Source organism: Podarcis vaucheri (assembly GCF_965113315.1).
Source record: "Podarcis vaucheri genome assembly, chromosome: 11".
NCBI lineage: Eukaryota > Metazoa > Chordata > Lepidosauria > Squamata > Lacertidae > Podarcis > Podarcis vaucheri.
In genome coordinates this window covers 9541434-9561477 of record NC_138749.1, presented here as the reverse complement: position 1 = coordinate 9561477, position 20044 = coordinate 9541434, and the positions used below count along the sequence as shown (strand labels likewise).

Here is a 20044-nt window from a genome sequence, read left to right as displayed (position 1 = left end):
AACTTAGCTCCATTAACTGCAATGGGTCTACTTTGTATGGAAGTTAGTTGGATGCAACTCATCAAATCTAGACGTTGTATCTGCCTGCCTGCTATAGCGCTGAGCAGAATCCAGAAGTCCCCTTTGACACAGAGAGCAAAGACAACTGAGGTAGTTGAGAACTGAGCAAAGATAGAGCAATAGGCATTTCCATGACGCACTCAAACGCTTTCCATCCTGCCTCCCAAAGATCAAGCGGATTTCCATCGGGCACGACAATGTAGGACTCCGAGCTGGCTGGCACCTTGGCAGTGTTGAGATTTCAATTCCTGTCCATGGCAAGCAGTACAACTTCCCTTGCAACCGGTGGCTGGACAAAACCGAAGCCGATGGAAAGGTAGAGATTGAAGTCTACCCCAGCGAGATCGTCCCAATTGAGAAACGTAAGGACTGGTGGCACCTTTCTAGTGATGACGATTGATAGCGTTTTCTGGGAGTGAAAGAAAGGGAGGGTTGTCCTTTGGATGTTGGAAGATTTAGGGCAGATACAAGAAAGCACTTCTTCACATAGTAAATCATCCCCCCCCATAAGAATATTTTACTCCTTTCCATATTGAAAATTACATTTGTATCTCAACAGTTATAGTCAAATTCAACAAAGCTAGTGACTTCCAGCTCACCCAATGTCTATGTTTATACAGTTGCACCTTGGAAGTCAAATGGAATCTGTTCCCCAAGTCCGTTCGATTCCCAAAACGTTTGAAAGCCAAAGCACAGCTTCTGATTGGCGACAGGAAGCTCCTGCAGCCAATCAGAAGCTGTGGAAGCCCCATCGGACATTTGACTTCCAAAAATAGTTTGCAAACCGGAACACTCACTTCCGGGTGTGCTGCGTTCTGGAGCCAAAGCGTTTGAGAACTAAGCTGTTCATAAACCAAGGTACGACTGTATACCAAATTACATGCAATTGCATTTTAAGGTTCTGTATTATCTAATTTCATCCTCTAAAATCTATTGGGGGGAAAAAAGAGAGAACAGCCTTAATTCCCACAATAACCTCTCCTCCCCGTCTGCTTCAAACATAGTGATAAATTACGAGGTGTGTGTAGTGACTGGCGACGTGAGGAATGCGGGTACCAATGCCAACGTCTTCATGCAGATTTATGGTGAGCTGGGCAAAACAGAGGTCCTGATTCTGAGAAACCGGTCAAACAACTACGAGAGAGGAGCGACAGAAACCTTCAAGGTAGGGCTGAGCCACAGAAGGGGCTTTAAGTAGATTTCTCTGGGGTAAGTGCTTTCCCTCTCCGCCAGCAAAAGTGTGGCGGATCTAGATATTGCATCTTTTTGCCAGGCTTGATGTTCGACGAGCCTTCTTCAGTTTTAGCTTCTCCGAGGTCACGCCTCCACAATGTGTTATGAAGTTCAAAATGTGCCTTGTGAACATGATCACAGAGGAACAGAAAATATGAACCTTTAGCTCTCAGCCCTGAGAGCTGTGAATGAGATTCTCTCCTGGTCAGAAATTGAAATTGAAATACTTTATTGTCACTTGTACAACTTGTATACAGTGAGATTACATGAGCACCCCCCACTCAGCTCTCTTAGTCTTAATTCCCCTTGTTTACTGACACACACACACCAAACCCAAAAGTCAGTTGCCCTGTTGTTATCTTTTCATTCAGCAGCCTATCAGCCCACGGACAGAAGCTGTTCTTTACCCTGTTGGTGTGACTAATCATGCTTCTGTATCTTCTGCCTGAGGGCAGGAGATCAAGAAAGTGCCGGCCAGGGTGTGAATCATCCCTGAGAATTTTCCTCACTCTCCTGAGGCAACATTCTTCCGCTATTTCATCCAGCAGATTCATGGGACAGCCCATAATATCTTGTGCTGTATTCAGACCCTCTGTAGGCACTTCCTATCAGATGATGTCAAACCAGCGTACCACACCGTGATGCAGTATGAAAGGACACTCTCTATTGTTGACCGGTAGAAGGAGATCATCAAATGTTGATTGACATCATTCTTCCACAATAATCTGAGGAGATGGATCCAGTAGTAGATAGGTAGCCGTGTTGGTCTGCCATAGTCAAAATAAAAAAATTCCTTCCAGTAGCACCTTAAAGACCAACTAAGTTAGTTCTTGGTATGAGCTTTCGTGTGCATGCACGCTGTGTATCTGAAGAAGTGTGCATGCACACGAAAGCTTATACCAAGAACTAACTTAGTTGGTCTTTAAGGTGCTACTGGAAGGAATTTTTTTATTTTGACTGAGGAGATGGAGTCTCTGTTGGGCTTTCTTGGGCTGCTGTTGGGCTGCTTGTGGCAGAGCTGTGGAACTGGATCTGGGCAACAGACCCAGAAATTACCTTCCTGACCTCTAGCAGCCCACATTGGACAGGTTGGTGGAGCCACCTGCCTGTCAATCATCTGATGTCACAATTATTCTCTGGTTGTGACTCCTGTATTGCAGTGGGTTGGACTAGATGACCCTGGTAACCCCTTCCAAATCTATGATTCTATTATCTTTTTTGCCCACAAGGGTCTTCAGAAACACCACCCCAGTTCATTATGATTTAATTTGGAAATATTTGTAACTCTCCCCAGTACCCTACCTCTTCTTCCAACTTCTACATTGGGCTTCTTGACCATTCATTATTTCATTCTATATTTTGTTAAACCAACAATTCGGTCATTTTTAAAAAAAGATTTACATATCTATGACTTGCCTGTGGGTTAGTTAAAGATTATAATTTCTTGTTGTGTGTTCTTTTGTTTTGTTGCATAAACTGCAAAATCATTAAATGAAAGCTATTAAAATATAAAGAAAAGAAACCCTCTTCAAAAAACTGTCTTTGCAAGCACTGCCTATCATCTGTTTTATATTTTATTCCTCCTGTACTTTTGTTATTTATGCTCGGTAGTCTTGTCTTTAACAAAATTAGTACAATTTAGAAAACATCCTTCTGTCCATCAGTCTGAAATATAGAGATCATAATATCTAACAGCAAGGATGGCCAAACTTGGCCCTCCAGATGTTTTGGGACTACAACTCCCATCATCCCTAGCTAACAGGACCAGTGGTCAGGGATGATGGGAATTGTAGTCCCAAAACATCTAGAGTTTGGCCATGCCTGTCTAACAGGGTTGCTGTAAGGATGACAGAGAGCATGTACAAAACGCTTTTAACACCTTAAAATGCTGTCGAAATGCTCAGGGTTTATTTTACTAACCATCTTAAAGGTAGAAGCTGCGGACGTTGGCAAAGTCTACAAGATCCGAATTGGCCACGACGGGAGTGGCATTGGGGACGGCTGGTTCTTGGAAACTGTCACGGTTAAGAAGATGCCGACAAGGGAGGAAAAGAAGAAAAAGAAGAAGAAGAAGAAGAAGTCTTCTGAAGAAGCGGAGGAAGAGGAGGAGCCTCAGGAGATAGATATTATGGAGGTTTATCAGTTTGAAGCCCACCGATGGCTGGCCAGGGATGAAGAGGACAAGGAGCTGGTGGTGGAACTAATACCAGAGGATGGAGAGGAAATTGAAGGTAAACTAGGGTCACTGGAAGGTAAACTGGGATCGAAGGGTCATAGCTCAGTTGCAGGGATGGAAAAGATCCATAACTGAAAGATGCTGGAGAGCTGCTACATGTCAGTACCAACAATTCTGAGCTAGATGCAGTATAAGGCAGTTTCCTTTGTTAGTGTGCATGATTCCTAGTGCATTTCCTTGTATCCAGCTTTAGCAGGTATGGACCTTGTGTGAGCAGGGTGGCCAATGAGTGGAGATCCATGCAGACACGAGTCCAGGGTTCTCCAACTTTCTGATAGTTTGAAGGGACTTTAGTCAGACCTCCTTCCAGCACTGCTGATTCCCCCTATCCTTTCCTCTGCAATGCAAAAGCAGCCTGGGGAGGGAGACTTGGGCAAGGTGATTGGGGAGGAGACTTGGACAAGGGCAGCATGGTGTAGTGGTTAGAGTGTTGGACTAGGACCTGGGAGACCAAATCAGCACTGGGCACCAAAACTCACTGGCTGACCTTGGGCCTGTCCCTACCTCTCAGTACTTCAAAGGGTCGTCGTGGGGATTAAAAAAGGAGGAGGAGGAGGACATTGTATGCTACCTTGATGTATATTTAGCTCTAGGAGGCTTATTTTGGTCAGATTCAAGTATATACACTTCCTGGTGTTGAGTTGGAATCTCCTTTCTTGTAACTTGAAGCCACTGGTTTGAGTCCTACCCTCCAGAGCAGGAGAAAACAAGCTTGCTCCATCTTCCATAGATACAATCAAGTAACACTTCTAGAGTTAACCCTAAATACAGCGGCGTAGCGTGAGTTGTCAGCACCCGGGGCAAGGCAAGTAATTTGCGCCCCCCTAACCCCTAAACTGCCGATCTGAGGCGAGTTGCCGCTGGCGCTGCCGCCCAAACCACGCCGCTTGCCCGGAGGAGGAGGGGGGCAGAGAGGCGAGGAAAATGCAACATGGCCCAGCAGCTGCAGCAGCAGCGGCGGAGGCGGGGCTGTGAGGAGGGGCTGCCTGGCGCGTCCTCCGCGGCCCTGACGCATGGGGCTGAGAGCCGCTGCCTGCCGGACGCCTTCAGCCCGGGCACGCGCACAACTCGTCGGTTCCATGAGACATGGGACTCTGCTACAGCCTGCGCCGGAGGCTCTTCGGCGACTCTGGAGGCAGCGAGCGCGCCCCCCCCAGATGTTGCGCCCGGTGTGGCCTGCCCCCCTGGCACCCCCCACGCTACGCCACTGCCTAAATACATTACTTCTGGTAAATGAGCCACAATAGCTACTGGAGGGCCAGGAAAATTTGTATCCTGGGCATTTGAGACTTGTGCATCCCTGTACTATCTGGCATAATGATCTCTGGAAGGCAAGCAAGTCCCGATAAGAAGTAATGACTCTCTGGTAGTTTTATGTATGTTTATTTACAAAAAGACACACCCAGAGCACTGCTTCTCACCTGCTCGCATTGATGATAGTTGGCCAGTCTGAATTTTCGCCCCTCCCACAGCAGGAAGGACGCCAAACTCCCGTCTTTACCCTCTTGCCCTTCCGCTGCCCTCTGATCTTATCCAGTCTCCCAGAACGGGGACTGAGAGGCTGGCCTTCACCCTCCCCACTGTCATTTGACAGTCTCAGACCTCTGCTTATCTGCTGGTTGCGTAGCAGCGCTCTGGCTGCCTTCCAACTCTTCCTCTTCTTGAGAACTAACAGAGTCTTCCCCAGGAAGGCGGGTCGAACTCTCCAGTGTGGTGTAGTGGTTAAGAGCGGTAGTCACGTAATCTGGGAAACCGGGTTCGTGTCTCCGCTCCTCCACCTGCAGCTGCTGGGTGACCTTGGGCCAGTCACACTTCTAGTCTCTCAGCCCCACTCACCTCACAGAGTGTTTGTTGTGGGGGAGGAAGGGAAAGGAGAATGTTAGCCGCTTTGAGACTCCTGAAGGGGAGTGAAAGGCGGGATATCAAATCCAAACTCTTCTTCTTCTTCTTCTTTCTCAACTCTGTTAGCCAGCTCTCATCTGCAGAGTCAGTCCCTCATTCACTTAGTTCGATTTCTGAGTCTCACTCTTCCCCTGCGCTCTGGGGGGCCACTTTCCTGACACCTGAGACCAAAGGGCCACATTGGTTGTCAGATGTGAATTTGCCCCCCCCCCAGCTCTCGTACCCTACTAAAACAAACACAATACTTGGTAAGTGTGGGTACCCTATGATGAGAAGAGTCCTGAACTCCCTCCTGGAGGAATTCCCTGTTTAGGAAAGTTTTTAATGTTTAATGCTGTATTGTGTTTTTACTATTCGGTTGGGAGCCGCCCAGAGTGGCTGGGGAAACCCAGCCAGATGGGAAGGGTATACATAATATATTATTATTATTATTATTATTATTATTATTATTATTATTATTATTATTGACTCACCAGAACCCTTCAGAGAATAACAGAGGCTAAGCCTAAGCAAAACATGTTTACAGAAGGGAAAACAATGAGTCCTCTCAGAATCTGAATACAGGTTTATGGCTTCCTTCCCCCAGCAAACTTGTATGAAGTCAATGTCATCACTGGGGGCGTGTGGGGCGCTGGAACGGATGCTAACGTTTACCTGAGCATCTATGGTGAAAGAGGAGACACCGGAGAGAGGCACTTGAAGCGCTCAGATCACCTCAACAAATTTGAGAAGAACCAGGTAAGAACCTGAGAACAGGGTGTCTCGATGCAGGTCACACGCCCAGCTAATCCAGCACTCCGAAAAGAGCCAAGAGACAAACATGACATTCTGCTCTCCTCCATCGCAGCACATCACCAAACAACAGACCTGGAATAATATTTCAGATTTGCAGCTTCTACATATTTGTTCCCAATGAGAACTTTCTCCCCCTTACAAATAGCAGCTTTCAGGGAGCAGTTTCTCTCCCTAAGGATCTCAGCAGGAAAGAAATGAGTTAAGCTCCTCCATCCCTTCCTCCTGCAACCCTGATAATTATCAGCTCCCTCCATCAGCTGCTATTTGTATTTTTTAAAATCATGCACGATAAATGCACTGGACGGTGCATGTAACATTGCATCCAGTTTATCTGTTGGGCACTTGCAACAGACCATTAAACAAGCAGAGTTGGGGACAATAGTTTGACTGTAGATGTGAACCTGCCTTAAACTGAGAGGTTTGTAAAAAAAAGAAAAAGAAAAAAGGTTTTATAAGGCTGATTAATATTCTACAGCCGTTTAAATGTGTTTGTGGGAGGGGGGTGTTATTGTTTTGTTTTAACAATTTCTTTGGTTTTCTCCCTGGTATTTTTATCCTGTGAACTGCCCTGAAATCTTGTAATGAAGAATGGTATCTAAATAATAATAATAATAATATTAATACTACTACTACTACTACTACTACTACTACTAATAATAATAATAATAATACATCTCCAGGGATGCGGGTGGCAGAGCCTAGGACTTGCTGATCAGAAGGTCGGCGGTTCAAATCCCCGTGATGGGGTGAGCTCCCATTGCTCGGTCCCTGCTCCTGCCAACCTAGCAGTTCAAAAGCATGTCAAAGTGCAAGTAGATAAATAGGTGGGAAGGTAAATGGCGAACTCCAGGGGGCGCTCTCTCTCTCTCGCTGCTTTGCAGGTGGACGTATTCACTGTTCCAGCCATTGATCTGGGAGAGCTCAAGAAGGTACGCATCCGCCACGATAACACCGGAAGCAATCCCGCTTGGTTCCTGGAGAGGATCGAGGTCATTGACACCAACGAGGACATCACGTGAGCGGATCAATGACTGTCCCTCAGCTAAGGCAACATTCTGGGTCCTGACCAATTCACAGGGCAATTGAAATTAATTTGCAACTCCAGTTGTATATATAACCTAAATGCCCAAGAATTGCATAAGTGAAACAAGGCATAGAGTTGTTGTTAGGATAAACACTACACAGAACAACCTAAAGGGGAATTTCAACAATGGGGTCCTCCTTTGCTTGGGTAGTGGTACCCTTGGGTGTTCTACAGTGTAGCCCTAAACATTTATACCAAGCGACGAATTCTTTTTGGCTTCCCCCAATTTCCACTTCTGGTTTGTTTCTCCTTTCACCCATTTTGCTGCCTCTTAAAAGAAAAAGCTACTAATAACATATTTATACAATAACATCAAACATAAAAACATAAAAAAATAACAATGAATACACCATATTACTTCTCTATCTTCTACACATTTTCTAATACTAACGATGTGAATGTTTATTTAAACCCTGCCATCAAGTCTATAGACTTTCTTTGTTTCTGCAAGTATAATATAAATGGTTCCCATTCCTTTTCAAAGTCACTGTTGTCTTTTTCTCTGTCTGTCATTTTTGCCAGTTCTGCATGGTTCATCAGCTTCTCTTGCCACTGTTCTTTAGTTGGTATTTCTCCAGTCTTCCAATTTTGTGTGATCAACATTCTCGCTGCTGTAGTGGCATGCATAAATAAAGTCCTCTTTTCTTTTGGTATATCTTGGCCTAAAATACCTAATAAAAGGCTTCAAGCCTTGATGAATTCAATGGGGGTTACTACCAAGTAAGTGGATATGGCACTGCAGTCTTAAGAGTCCACTCCCTCCCCCAGAGATTTTCAGTACAAGATTGGGTTGCCTTTGTTCTGCGATGCCCCTATACAATATCTAACCTCCTGACAGGTCCCATTTGCCTTCCCCCAACACCCAGGGTCAAAAGAGGTTTGGATAAAGCAGCATCTGCAAGAATGATCATAGCTGTCAACTTACAGATTTGAAAATAAGGGGCCAGCAGCCAAAATAAGGGACCTGCGGCCTCACCTGTTCCAGGCACTCCAGTCTTCCTGTCCTCCTGCAGTCTGGTCAAACTCATGCTGGTAGCTTCGAGAACACTGTCCAACCAACTTTGTAACCAGAGGTTCAACTGAATAGAATCTGAATCACATGCACCACAAGGCCTATGCAGCCTCAACTTAAGATGGCTCCCCGGCCTGGCTTTGCACTGCAAAGTTTGCAGCAGCACGTGCAACAAAATGGCGTCCAGCATTCAAAAACCCCCTCAGCTTGCATTAACTAGCCACACACAAGGCATGCAAGCTCCACCCCCCAGTCGTTCTTAGACTTCTTATTGGGTGAGCAACACAGCCAAGCAACACAGTTGGCTGGCAGGGAGGGAGGGAGAGGAGCTGCTTCCTTTGAAATTTAAGGGACATCATTTAAGGGACATCCATCAATAAGGGACAGCAGCGGGACATGGCGCTGGAATAAGGGACTGTCCCTTCAAATAAGGGACACTTGACAGCTATGAGAATGATACATGCCTGCAGGTCAGATCAGGTAGTGTGAGGTTTGAAACCAGCCCACCACCTTTCTCAAAATGGCTGTACAAGAAAGCTGGCTGCTGGCCAGAGCTTTTGATATGAGGTCATTTATTAATGTTATACAGTGGTACCTTGATTCCCAAACTTAATCTGTTCCAAAAGTTCATTCCACTCCCAAAACTGTTCAAAAACCAAGGCGCGGCTTCCGATTGGCTGCAAGAGCTTCCTGCACTCAAGCAGAAATCGCGTTGGACATTCAGCTTCCAAAAAATGTTCAAAAACTTACTTCCAGGTTCTTGGTGTTCGGGAGCCGATTTGTTTGGCAACTAAGCTGTTCGAGAATGAAGGTACCACTGTATATATTCTAAAAAGGTTGTTAAGATTATCAACAATAACAAAAGCTGCATAGCTAAGATTTCCTGGATACTTAAGGTAATACTGTCATAGGCAAAGATTGGAAGGAAAATAATTTTTATTTAGAATGTTACCAATTAAGAGATCAGAGACAGAGATAAAGGGTTGGCAAAGTATGATTAATAAATTTTGTAATGGGGATAAGAAACCTAGAATTAATAAAAAAAGGTATAAACCCCAGAAAACAGGTGGACAGAGTCCCCCCAACATAAAGTTATATAGCAAATCGATTAAGATATATCATAGACTGAATAACAGAACAATGAGATTTAGAATGGTTAGAGAGTGGTACACAGAAAATGAGGGAGAAGTTAGTGAATATATACGTTTTGATCAAACTAAATAGGCAATGGTGGCAGGAATATTGAAAATCCCTTATTAAAAATCACCATTGAGATATGGGCGATATATAAAGGAGAAGTGATACCAGTAAATTTCTCAATAATTCTGGTGGTGATGATAGAAGACTTCCCAGTAAATTTTAAAAAAGCAAATTGAAAAAGAAGCGAAAGAGAAGAAAGTGCTTAAAATAAAGGAATGGGTGGAGAAAATGAGGAGCAAAGAACAAATAAAAGAAGCTCTAACAGGAAGTAAAATAACTTGGTTTAACTATATACAACTGAAGCCCCACGTTAGGCAAAAGATCCCTGCATACAGGGGGTTGGAGTTGATGATTCTTGTGGCCCCTTCCAGTTCTATAGTTCTACAATTTCTTGGTCTACTGTCCTACTGACCTGCCCCTTTAAGGTCAAGCTGGAGAATACATAATTCATCATCAACCTTTATTACGGTCCAGAGACCCAACAAATCGTTACAAAGCAATACACAATTCATACAGTCTACCTCCAGGTTAAACAAGCATTTCGTTCAGAATATAGGGATCATTGGTTCTTGCAACCACCGATAAAAACTTGGCCACTGCTATTTTCCTGGCAAAGGTACCAGCAAAATATCAGTTTTCCCGGGAAAGGTACCAGCAAGGTATCAGTACAGCCCTGGCTTGCTCATATTTTGCACAGTGCAACAAAATATATACGGTAATTAGCTACAAATCTTTACTCTTAAGTGCAGAGGGAACAGGGTGGATCGATCACAAATTGAACAAATCTGAAGTCCTGCCTGCAATTTACATAAGGGAGGAAATAATTGAAGAGTACGAGAGGGTTTTCCCCCTAGGCAAATTGCAGGTGTAGGGTCCCAGATGTGGACTAGGAAAGCCCCCTCACTGACTCCCTTGTTCTGGCAACTTGTGCTAAAATAGAAGGTTGCGGGGAGCACCTGTCCTTAAGGGCATTGGATATGGAGCCAGCATATTCTCAGGAGTTCAGCCTACATTTGAGTAGGACCTTGGCAGAGACACATGCCCGACTGGCATGTTCCCTCCCTCCTGGTCAATCGTTCGGGAGCTTCTTAAGCTTTCTTCAGCCCGAACATCACAGCGACCGATGCCAACAGACACCGGCACACTTAGGGATCCGCAGAGTTTGCACATCTTGCGTGACAGACCTCTGCAACTCAGCATTTTGGCTAATCTACTTTATTTACATATAAACACACATGGAGCACTGCAACAGGGCTCCCTCTCTCTCTAACATCAGACAGCAAAGAGAAAAAGGACAAAGGACAATAGTCCCACTTCACAGAACACAGTAACACAAACATCTTGTTTCCGTCACTTCCCACTCTGTGGAGTCAAAACATATACCATCATGTGAAAGACAACAATCCCATGACTGCAGTCATAGATCAGGAATTCTAACACCTATTGCCTAGGCCTTTAGAGTAGGATCTCAGTCTGGAGGTGGCCAAGGGGAGGTTGCTAAACTGTGCTGTTCTTGCAGTTATTATTTCCCATGCCAGAGGTGGCTGGCAGTGGAAGAAGACGACGGTCAGGTTGCCAGAGAGCTGGTCCCAGTGGACGAAGCCTTTGTGCTGAAGGATACAGATGATTCTGGGTCTCTTGCAACACTCGGCCTGGAACAGAAAGGTTTGCCATCAGCTCTTTACAATTGCGTCTGCATCACAAAGGCTGAGGTTGAGGAATGAGGAGAAATGAGGACCAGAAATGAGGAGAGGCTTTGCATTGTCCTCAAGTGTTTTTGCTTAGCTGGAATGAGTCCTTGAACTCTGCTTGAACGCCTCTTCCTTCCTTGAATAGACGACAGAATTGTGTGGGCTTAAAAACTAGCTGACTGGACAAATGAAGACATCTGAAGGCAAATCTTTAATGGTTGGTGTTTTCTTGTGTTTTTAATATTTTGTTGGAAGCCTCCCAGAGTGACTGAGGCAACCCAGTCAGATGGGCAACGTTTGAATAATTTTTTTAAAAAAATTACAAATGTAAACTCGCAATGTTTAGCCCACTTTTGCTTCTTGCCCCGCCCACTATTGGCATGTGGACTCCAAGAGGTTGCACAGAGGGGAATGTGGCCCTCGGGATGAAAAAGGTCCGCCGTCCCTGTCCTAGAAGTATGACTCTACTGCGGGCCTTGGATCACTTTTATTCAATGGCTAACTCACTCCATAGAATAGTCCTGTGTGTGAAGGGATAAGAGAGGGCATGAAATTCTCAGACTGGAAGAAATTTAAAGACTACCTGCAGAAATACTGTAAAATTAATGAATGTTGAAGGGATGTTGGACTGAAAATAAGCGGTATTGGTAAAAAGATGAACAAGAATATGTAAATGCGGATTGACAATGGTTGGAAATATATAGTGATAATAGGTTAAGATAATAAGTAAAGATAAATGATAGAGGGTAAGGATTTGCTGAACTATGTGAACTGGAATACAGAAAAGGGGTGTGTGAGGAGGTCAGGAAATAAGTAAATGAAATATAAGACATGAAAATATTGATTGTTTTTCCTTTTTTTAACTTTCTTCTTTACTGTCTTTGTATCTGGTTTTCGTATTTTTGTATTTTTCTGTCTTTTATTATTGTTATGCTTTTTTATTTTCTATCTACAATTTTGTAACTTTCTATTGTCTGAAAAAGTTTAATAAATATCATTTAAAAAAAAAGAGAGAGAGGGCATGAAATTCACAGTAGCTCGGAAGTCAGCCCTTGCCAATGGAGATTTTTCTTCTTGACAGCTCAATCCACAACGTTTACCGTGACTGTGAAAACTGGGGACAAGAAACGTGGTGGGACGGATGCCAATGTCTTCATCGTCCTTTATGGCACCAAAGACGATACAGGTGGGAGCAAGAAGCCCCAGGGCGAAATGGTGGGGTACTCATATAATTCACTGCCAGGGCATGGAAGGTTTAGCTGCTCCTTCCAGAAAATGCTTTTCCATCGTCTCATGGCAAAATTGTTTTCTCACTGGGGCAGCCAAATCAGATTGGAGTTTCTTTTCTTGCCATGGATAGATGAACTACAGTGGTACCTCGGGTTACAGATGCTTCAGGTTACAGACTCCGCTAACCCAGAAATAGTACCTCAGGTTAAGAACTTTGCTTCAGGATGAGAACAGAAATAGCATGGTGGTGGCATGGTGGCAGTGGGAGGCCCCATTAGCTAAAGTGGGACCTCAGGTTAAGAACGGTTTCCGGTTAAGAATGGACCTCCGGAACGAATTAAGTTCTTAACGCAAGGTACCACTGTACAAACTTTTGAACTGTTGTGTGTGCCCAGGCCTTCTTTGGGTCTTCAGCCGGAGCCTCTTGAGATTCCTTTTGGCAGTTCCATTACACAGTATTAAGTGCAGTTCATGTTCTGAAATGCACCAGATCTGACTGAATTAGGGATGGACAGATCAGTCAAATTCCACTTTCACATGTTTCATTTTAAAGCATGATTCTTCACATCATTTCTGTGGATGGTTGTGGTTGTTTTTAAAAAAAAAATCAATGTGAAAATCTTTCGACCCCAGACAAAGGGAATGACCTACTATTGCAGTGACTGTACTTGCTAGCAGTAGTATAATTGTATCAAGTATTTTAACAAGTGCCTCTGTCAAGAGGCCCTACGATTGGTCAGTATCTGAAGAAGTGTGCATGCACACGAAAGCTCATACCAAGAACTAACTTAGTTGGTCTTTAAGGTACTACTGGAAGGAATTTTTTTTATTTTGACTATGGCAGACCAACACGGCTACCTACCTGTAACTGATGCCCAGCTCCCTTAGCCGTTCCTCATAAGGCATCGTTTCCAGGCCTTTGACCATTTTGGTTGCCCTCCTCTGGACACGTTCCAGTTTGTCAGTGTCCTTCTTGAATTGTGGTGCCCAGAACTGGACACAGTACTCCAGGTGAGGTCTGACCAGAGCAGAAGACAGTGGCACTATTACTTCCCTTGATCTAGATGCTATACTCCTATTGATGCAGCCCAGAATTGCGTTGGCTTTTTTAGCTGCCGCGTCACACTGTTGGCTCATGTCAAGTTTGTGGTCAACCAAGACTCCTAGATCCTTTTCACTTTTGGGGAAGGAGGAGTGTTATTGCATTGTTGTTTTTATTTTGATCTTTTCTGTGAACTGCCCTGAGACCTCTGGGTTTAGGGCGGTATATAAATTCAATAAATGATCATAATAATCCTTTCCTTTCCACCTCCCTCTGTGAATTAAAACAAAACAGGGACGATTGGCCTGAAGGCTTCTAAGACGAACAAGAACAAATTCGAGCGAGGCAAGATTGATGTGTTCACGGTGGAATGTGTGGACCTCGGAGACCTAAAAAAAATTAAGATTGGCCACGATAACACAGGTATGTTGGCTTGAATGTACAAAATTGCTCAAACAAGCTCTAGAGAATTATGACTCAATTAATTGGGGACACGGGGACGCGGGTGGCGCTGTGGGTAAAAGCATCAGCGCCTAGGGCTTGCCGATCGAAAGGTCGGCGGTTCGAATCCCCGCGGCGGGGTGCGCTCCCATTGTTCAGTCCCAGCGCCTGCCAACCCAGCAGTTCGAAAGCACCCTCAGGTGCAAGTAGATAAATAGGGACCGCTTACTAGCGGGAAGGTAAACGGCGTTTCCGTGTGCGGCTCTGGCTCGCCAGAGCAGCGATGTCACGCTGGCCACGTGACCCGGAAGTGTCTCCGGACAGCGCTGGCCCCCGGCCTCTTGAGTGAGATGGGCGCACAACCCTAGAGTCTGTCAAGACTGGCCCGTACGGGCAGGGGTACCTTTACCTTTAATTGGGGACACAGGTCAACTTGACCCTGAGACAACGTCTAGGATGGGCACCGGTCCCAAGCTTACATGACCATGGGGGCTTCCTCCAGCCGTAAATATGATGGTTCATCACCTTTCCTAATTTGCATATTTTAGAGGTTACCGCCCACACACGTCCGCTGTGCTTTTCTGCTTGTGTGGTGGCACCTTGGTAAAACCACTTTTTACTGTTTGTAGCAGAGTTTTCCCCGGAGGCAGAGGACAAGTCATACTCAAATTCACAGTCAAGAGCTTCCTTATTGCTTGACTGGTTCCACAAGCATTTCTGTTACTATTACAAACAAGTTATTTACTGCATTTTTCACTCTATAGGATGCACCAGACGATAAGACACACCCAGTTTTGGGGGAGGGAGGAAAACAAGAAAAAAAAATTGAATCCCAGAAGCCAGAACAGCAAGCGGGATCTGGCTTCTGGGATAACCGTGCCAAGCCTCTTCAGGGCAGCGGGATGAAGGCTCCCCCTGCCCGGAAGAGGCTGCACGGGGCTAAGGCAGAAGCCAGGACAGCAAGCGGGATAGCTGTGTAGTGATCCCTTTTGCTGTCCTGGCTTATAGGATAGCCACACGCAGCCTCTCTCGGGCAGCGGGATGAAGGCTCCCCCTGCCCGAAGAGGCTGTGTGCAGCTAAGGCAGAAGCCAGGACAGGCACGTCACTGAAGGGGCGCTGCACAGTTCTCCCTCTCTGTGCAACACCTTTCCTGCAAAGGAGAGGCGCTGCGCAGAGAGGGAGAACTGTGCAGCGTCCCTTCAAGCGAAGCTGGAAAAGGAACAGGAGGAGACCCTTCTGTTCCTCCTCCGGCTTCGCAGGACAGGTGCCTCACTGAAGGGGCGCTGCACAGCCCTCCCTATCTGCGCAGCGCCATTCACTCCATAAGACGCACTCACATTTCCCTTACTTTATAGGAGGGGGGAAGTACGTCTTATGGAGCGAAAAATACAGTACATTCCCTTCTCCATCTCTCCAGCACGGTATAATCTCAGTCCAGTAATTAACAATCCTGACACAGCAACACTCACAGTATCAGCAGCACACATTGTCTTACTTCCAACCTTGTTGTCAGCGTGCGTGCTGACAGTGTGTATGTGTGCTTTCCTCGTGAGGAAATTTCAGCCTGCAACTTCCTCCCTTTATTTGCACTACCGGCTGACACCAATCAAGCCTCGAGTGCCACTGCGACTCACTAAAGAAAATTCTGGAACCCTCTTTAAAGCTTCCAGGAACTTTTATCTGTTTCTTAAAGAATGTTTTCCTAACAGCATTGTGTTGTTTAGTCGTGTCCGACTCTTTGTGACCCCCTGGACCAGAGCACGCCAGGCACTCCTGTCTTCCACTGCCTCCCGCAGTTTGGTCAAACTCATGCTGGTAGCGTTGAGAACACTGTCCAACCATCTTGTCTTCTTTTGTCCCCTTCTCCTTGTGCCCTCCATCTTTCCCAACATCAGGGTCTTTTCCAGGGAGTCTTCTATTCTCAAGAGGAGGCCAAAGTATTTGAGCCTCAGCTTCAGGATCTGTCCTTCCAGTGAGCACTCAGGGCTGATTTCCTTCAGAATGGAGAGGTTTGATCTTCTTGCAGAGAGTCCATGGGACTCTCAAGAGTCTCCTCCAGCACCAGAATTCAAAAGCATCAATTTGCCAGGAGGTGATGGGACCAGTGGCCATGATTCCTAACAGCACAGAGCTCTTTAAACTTAGGAATATTTCCCTAATTCCCAGGTTGCACCACAGGCAAGTGAAGCAAGGGGGACACCTGTCTTACCAGTCATACATGTGGAAAGGATCTAGGGGTCTTTGTAGACCACAAGCTTCACATGAGTCAACAGTGTAATGCAACAGCAAAAACCCCCCCCAAAACTAATGCCATTCTAGGCTGCATCAACAGAAACATAATGTACAGATCAAGGGCCGTCATAGTACTGTGTGATCAGACCACACCTGGAATACTGTCTCCTGTTTCTCTGCAGGTAAAGCTCAAGGTTGGTTCTTGGAATGGGTAGAAGTGGATGCCCCATGCCTGGGACTGTGTCTTGTGTTCCCTTGTGGCCGTTGGCTGGATAAATCAGAAGACGATGGAGCCATTGAAAGAGTTCTCTTCCCTGCAACCCTGCAGACCAGGACATATGTCCCATGTGAGTAGTGTTGCTTGCCAGAATATTTGGTGTGTTTTTAAATGAGGATTTTTTTTAATTGTGTGGAATCCCCTAGGTTGTGGAATTATGTCCCTGCAGAGGTGTGTCTGGCTTCTTCACGATGTACCTCTTCACTCTGGCCTTTGAGACATGAGAGGTGTATTTTCAGGACCCAACCTATTATTGGAAATGTCTCATGTTTTAAGAGTTTTTATTTCTGCCCTGCCAGGGAGGAATGGCAAGCTAAGCTGATGGACTATGCAGAAATGGCAAAGCTAACTGGAAAGCTCAGGAACCGAGAGGACAAAAACGTTAAAAAAGAATGGGGAAAATTTGTGATTTATTTAAGAGACCGTTGCAAGCAGATGAAAACATTGGCAAGATTCTAATCTCACTTGTAACAAATATTACGGGCAATATGGATTGATATAAAATACAAATTGTAGAATAATATGCAGTTGTAAATGTTGACAATAGGACCCGTGGGGAGGGGAGTCTTGAGATTCAGAGTAATATCTATATATATTGAGAAGCATTTGGATTGCTATAATTTTATATTTGTGAAATCAAATAAAAATGATTTCATAGAAAAAGACATGCAGAAGACTGCTCTGTTTAAAAACGGATATGCAAACATTCGTTAATCTGAAAAAATTATAAACCACAATAAAAAGGCTTTCCATATATATATATATATATATATATTTGCTTTCGTAGATTTTCACGGGTACAGGAATGCAGGTTTTGGTGTCTTCGGGTGTCTTCCCGTGTAAGAGTCGGGGTGTCTGGGCGACGTTTCGATGAGGTCTCACTCGTCATCTTCAGGCTGGTGCTTTCGGCTTCTTGTTACTGGAACAGAGCAGAATCTGGTGTTTGAGTTCCTATAAATACTGTTGAGGGGTGTGGTGTATAGCCTCCAACGTTCTGGGCAGAGAGGAAGTTCCTAGATTAGTGTGCCTTTTCTTCTTTTGTTCCTTAATTACTTGAGGGATATCTTGAGATATCTTGAGTGATTTCATGAGTGATATTCTGAATACCACTGGGTGGGTCATTCATCCACAATGGACAAAGATACAAACAGATAGAAGGAGCACCTATGGGATCACCCCTCTCACCGGTCATCGCAAATTTGTACATGGAACACTTTGAAACCAATGCTTTAGACAAGTCAGAACACAAACCCAAACTTTGGCTCAGATATGTTGACGACACCTTTGTAATTTGGCCACACGGGAAAGAAAAACTAGATAGCTTCCTCACACATCTCAACAGCCTACACCCCAAAATACAATTCACTATGGAAATAGAAGACAACAACCAACTCCCCTTTCTTGACGTCCTAATCTACAAAAAACCTGATGGCTCCCTAGGACACACTATCTACCGGAAAAAAACACACACCAACCGCTACTTACATGCACAATCACACCACCACCCTGCACAAATAAACTCCGTAGCCAAGACTCTCATCTCCAGAACCAAACGCCTGGCTGACAAAGACCACTTGACAACTGAGTTACAGAATCTCTCAAATGTGTTAATCGCCAATGGATACCAGAAAAACAGGGTTACGAAGCTAATCCAAAAAGAAACACCCCCCAAAAACCAAGACACAGAAGAAAACAATGGCATGGCCCTCCTTCCTTATATCAAGGGCACTACAGACAAAATTAGCAAAATCCTCCATAAACACAATATCAAAACAGCCTTCTGCACCAACCAAAAAATAGCCAATATCCTCAGAAACCCAAAAGACAAAATCCAGCTGGAAAACCAAGGGGTCTATGAAATACCCTGCAAAGTCTGCCCAGCCACGTATATTGGACAAACAAACAGACGAATAAATGCACGTATCGCAGAACACAAGAATGCCGTCAAAAAAGAAGAAAAAACTTCCTCTCTTTTCCAACACATGAAAGAAACAGGACACGAAATTAATTTTGCAGATTCCAAATTGCTCTTTAACATGGAACATCACCACAAGAGAATAATCATGGAAGCCATCGAGATAGAGAAACACCCTCACAACATGAACAAGCGTGACGACACGTCCCGCCTGCCAGACATCTGGAAATTAGCCCTCCCCACAAAAACCGACACCAGAACCAGAGGCACACAGAACGCCGTCACCAATCAACCACACCAGACCCAAACCCAGACCCTCTCCACAGACATATTACAGACTCCATCCAGTAGCCAAACTATAGTGGCACCTCCGGATGCTGCACCCCCCTGCAATCCTTACACAGATCTGGCTGGCACAAGGCACAAAATCACAGCTCGCCCCTATACACGAAGCCAAGCCAGAGCACAACTAAATGCAGCACAGCCATCTTCTCAGAAAAACTCTTCACAAGCTCAAGAGGTCAAGACACGAAAGCTTTAGCAACTAATCTACACTTAATGACCCACCCAGTGGTATTCAGAATATCACTCATGAAATCACTCAAGATATCCCTCAAGTAATTAAGGAACAAAAGAAGAAAAGGCACACTAATCTAGGAACTTCCTCTCTGCCCAGAACGTTGGAGGCTATACACCACACCCCTCAACAGTATTTATAGGAACTCAAACACCAGATTCTGCTCTGTTCCAGTAACAAGAAGCCGAAAGCACCAGCCTGAAGATGACGAGTGAGACCTCGTCGAAACGTCGCCCAGACACCCCGACTCTTACACGGGAAGACACCCGAAGACACCAAAACCTGCATATATATACGAAAGCAAATATATATATATATATACTCTGCTCTGTTCCAGTAACAAGAAGCCGAAAGCACCAGCCTGAAGATGACGAGTGAGACCTCGTCGAAACGTCGCACAGACACCCCGACTCTTACACGGGAAGACACCCGAAGACACCAAAACCTGCATATATATATATATATATATATATATATATATATATATATATATATATATATGCTTTCGTAGATTTCATATATATATATATATATATATATATATATATATATATATATATTTGCTTTCGTAGATTTTCACGGGTACAGGAATGCAGGTTTTGGTGTCTTCGGGTGTCTTCCCGTGTAAGAGTCGGGGTGTCTGTGCGACGTTTCGACGAGGTCTCACTCGTCATCTTCAGGCTGGTGCTTTCGGCTTTAAATTTAAATATATAAATTATAATTAATTTTAACATATAAATTATAAAATATAACACAAAACTTATCACTTATACAATCTTTTTAGACTTCCATCAGCACCTCTGATGATCCACCGTTTCAACCACTTCTTATGCATTTCTTAACTTTATATTGCCTTTACATCTCTTAACAAAACATCCTTCCACATATCCATTTTTGCAATACTTCCAATAATACTCCTCACAAAACTTCTTGCAAACCTAAAAACATCGTCTGGTCTTCACAAATACTTTTCAGATAGTCCGTAAATTTACTCCAGTCTTCCATGAATTTCTGGTCCCGCTGGTTTTGAATCCTTCCTGTTAATTTATCTAGTTCTGCATAGTCCATTAACTTCATCCTCCATTCTTTGATCACCGGTAATTCTTCTTTCTTCCA

General features: G+C 44.6%; 1 protein-coding gene across 6 annotated transcripts in view; it reads left to right on the top strand.

The window, feature by feature from the left end:
- The window catches only part of LOXHD1 (lipoxygenase homology PLAT domains 1), a 196146-nt gene that overhangs the window by 102532 nt on the left and 73570 nt on the right, over positions 1 to 20044 (top strand). For all 6 annotated transcript variants that reach the window (XR_014224459.1, XM_082241742.1, XM_082241744.1 and 3 more), the window contains 9 exons: positions 230 to 422; positions 1065 to 1225; positions 3224 to 3524; positions 6018 to 6169; positions 7108 to 7241; positions 11042 to 11187; positions 12295 to 12399; positions 13780 to 13908; positions 16342 to 16506. Coding sequence is in view for 5 of the 6 variants with exons in the window: in XM_082241742.1 (XP_082097868.1) it covers positions 230 to 422; positions 1065 to 1225; positions 3224 to 3524; positions 6018 to 6169; positions 7108 to 7241; positions 11042 to 11187; positions 12295 to 12399; positions 13780 to 13908; positions 16342 to 16506 (1486 nt within the window). In the remaining variant the exon portion in view is untranslated. The remainder of the gene's footprint in view (positions 1 to 229; positions 423 to 1064; positions 1226 to 3223; positions 3525 to 6017; positions 6170 to 7107; positions 7242 to 11041; positions 11188 to 12294; positions 12400 to 13779; positions 13909 to 16341; positions 16507 to 20044) is intronic.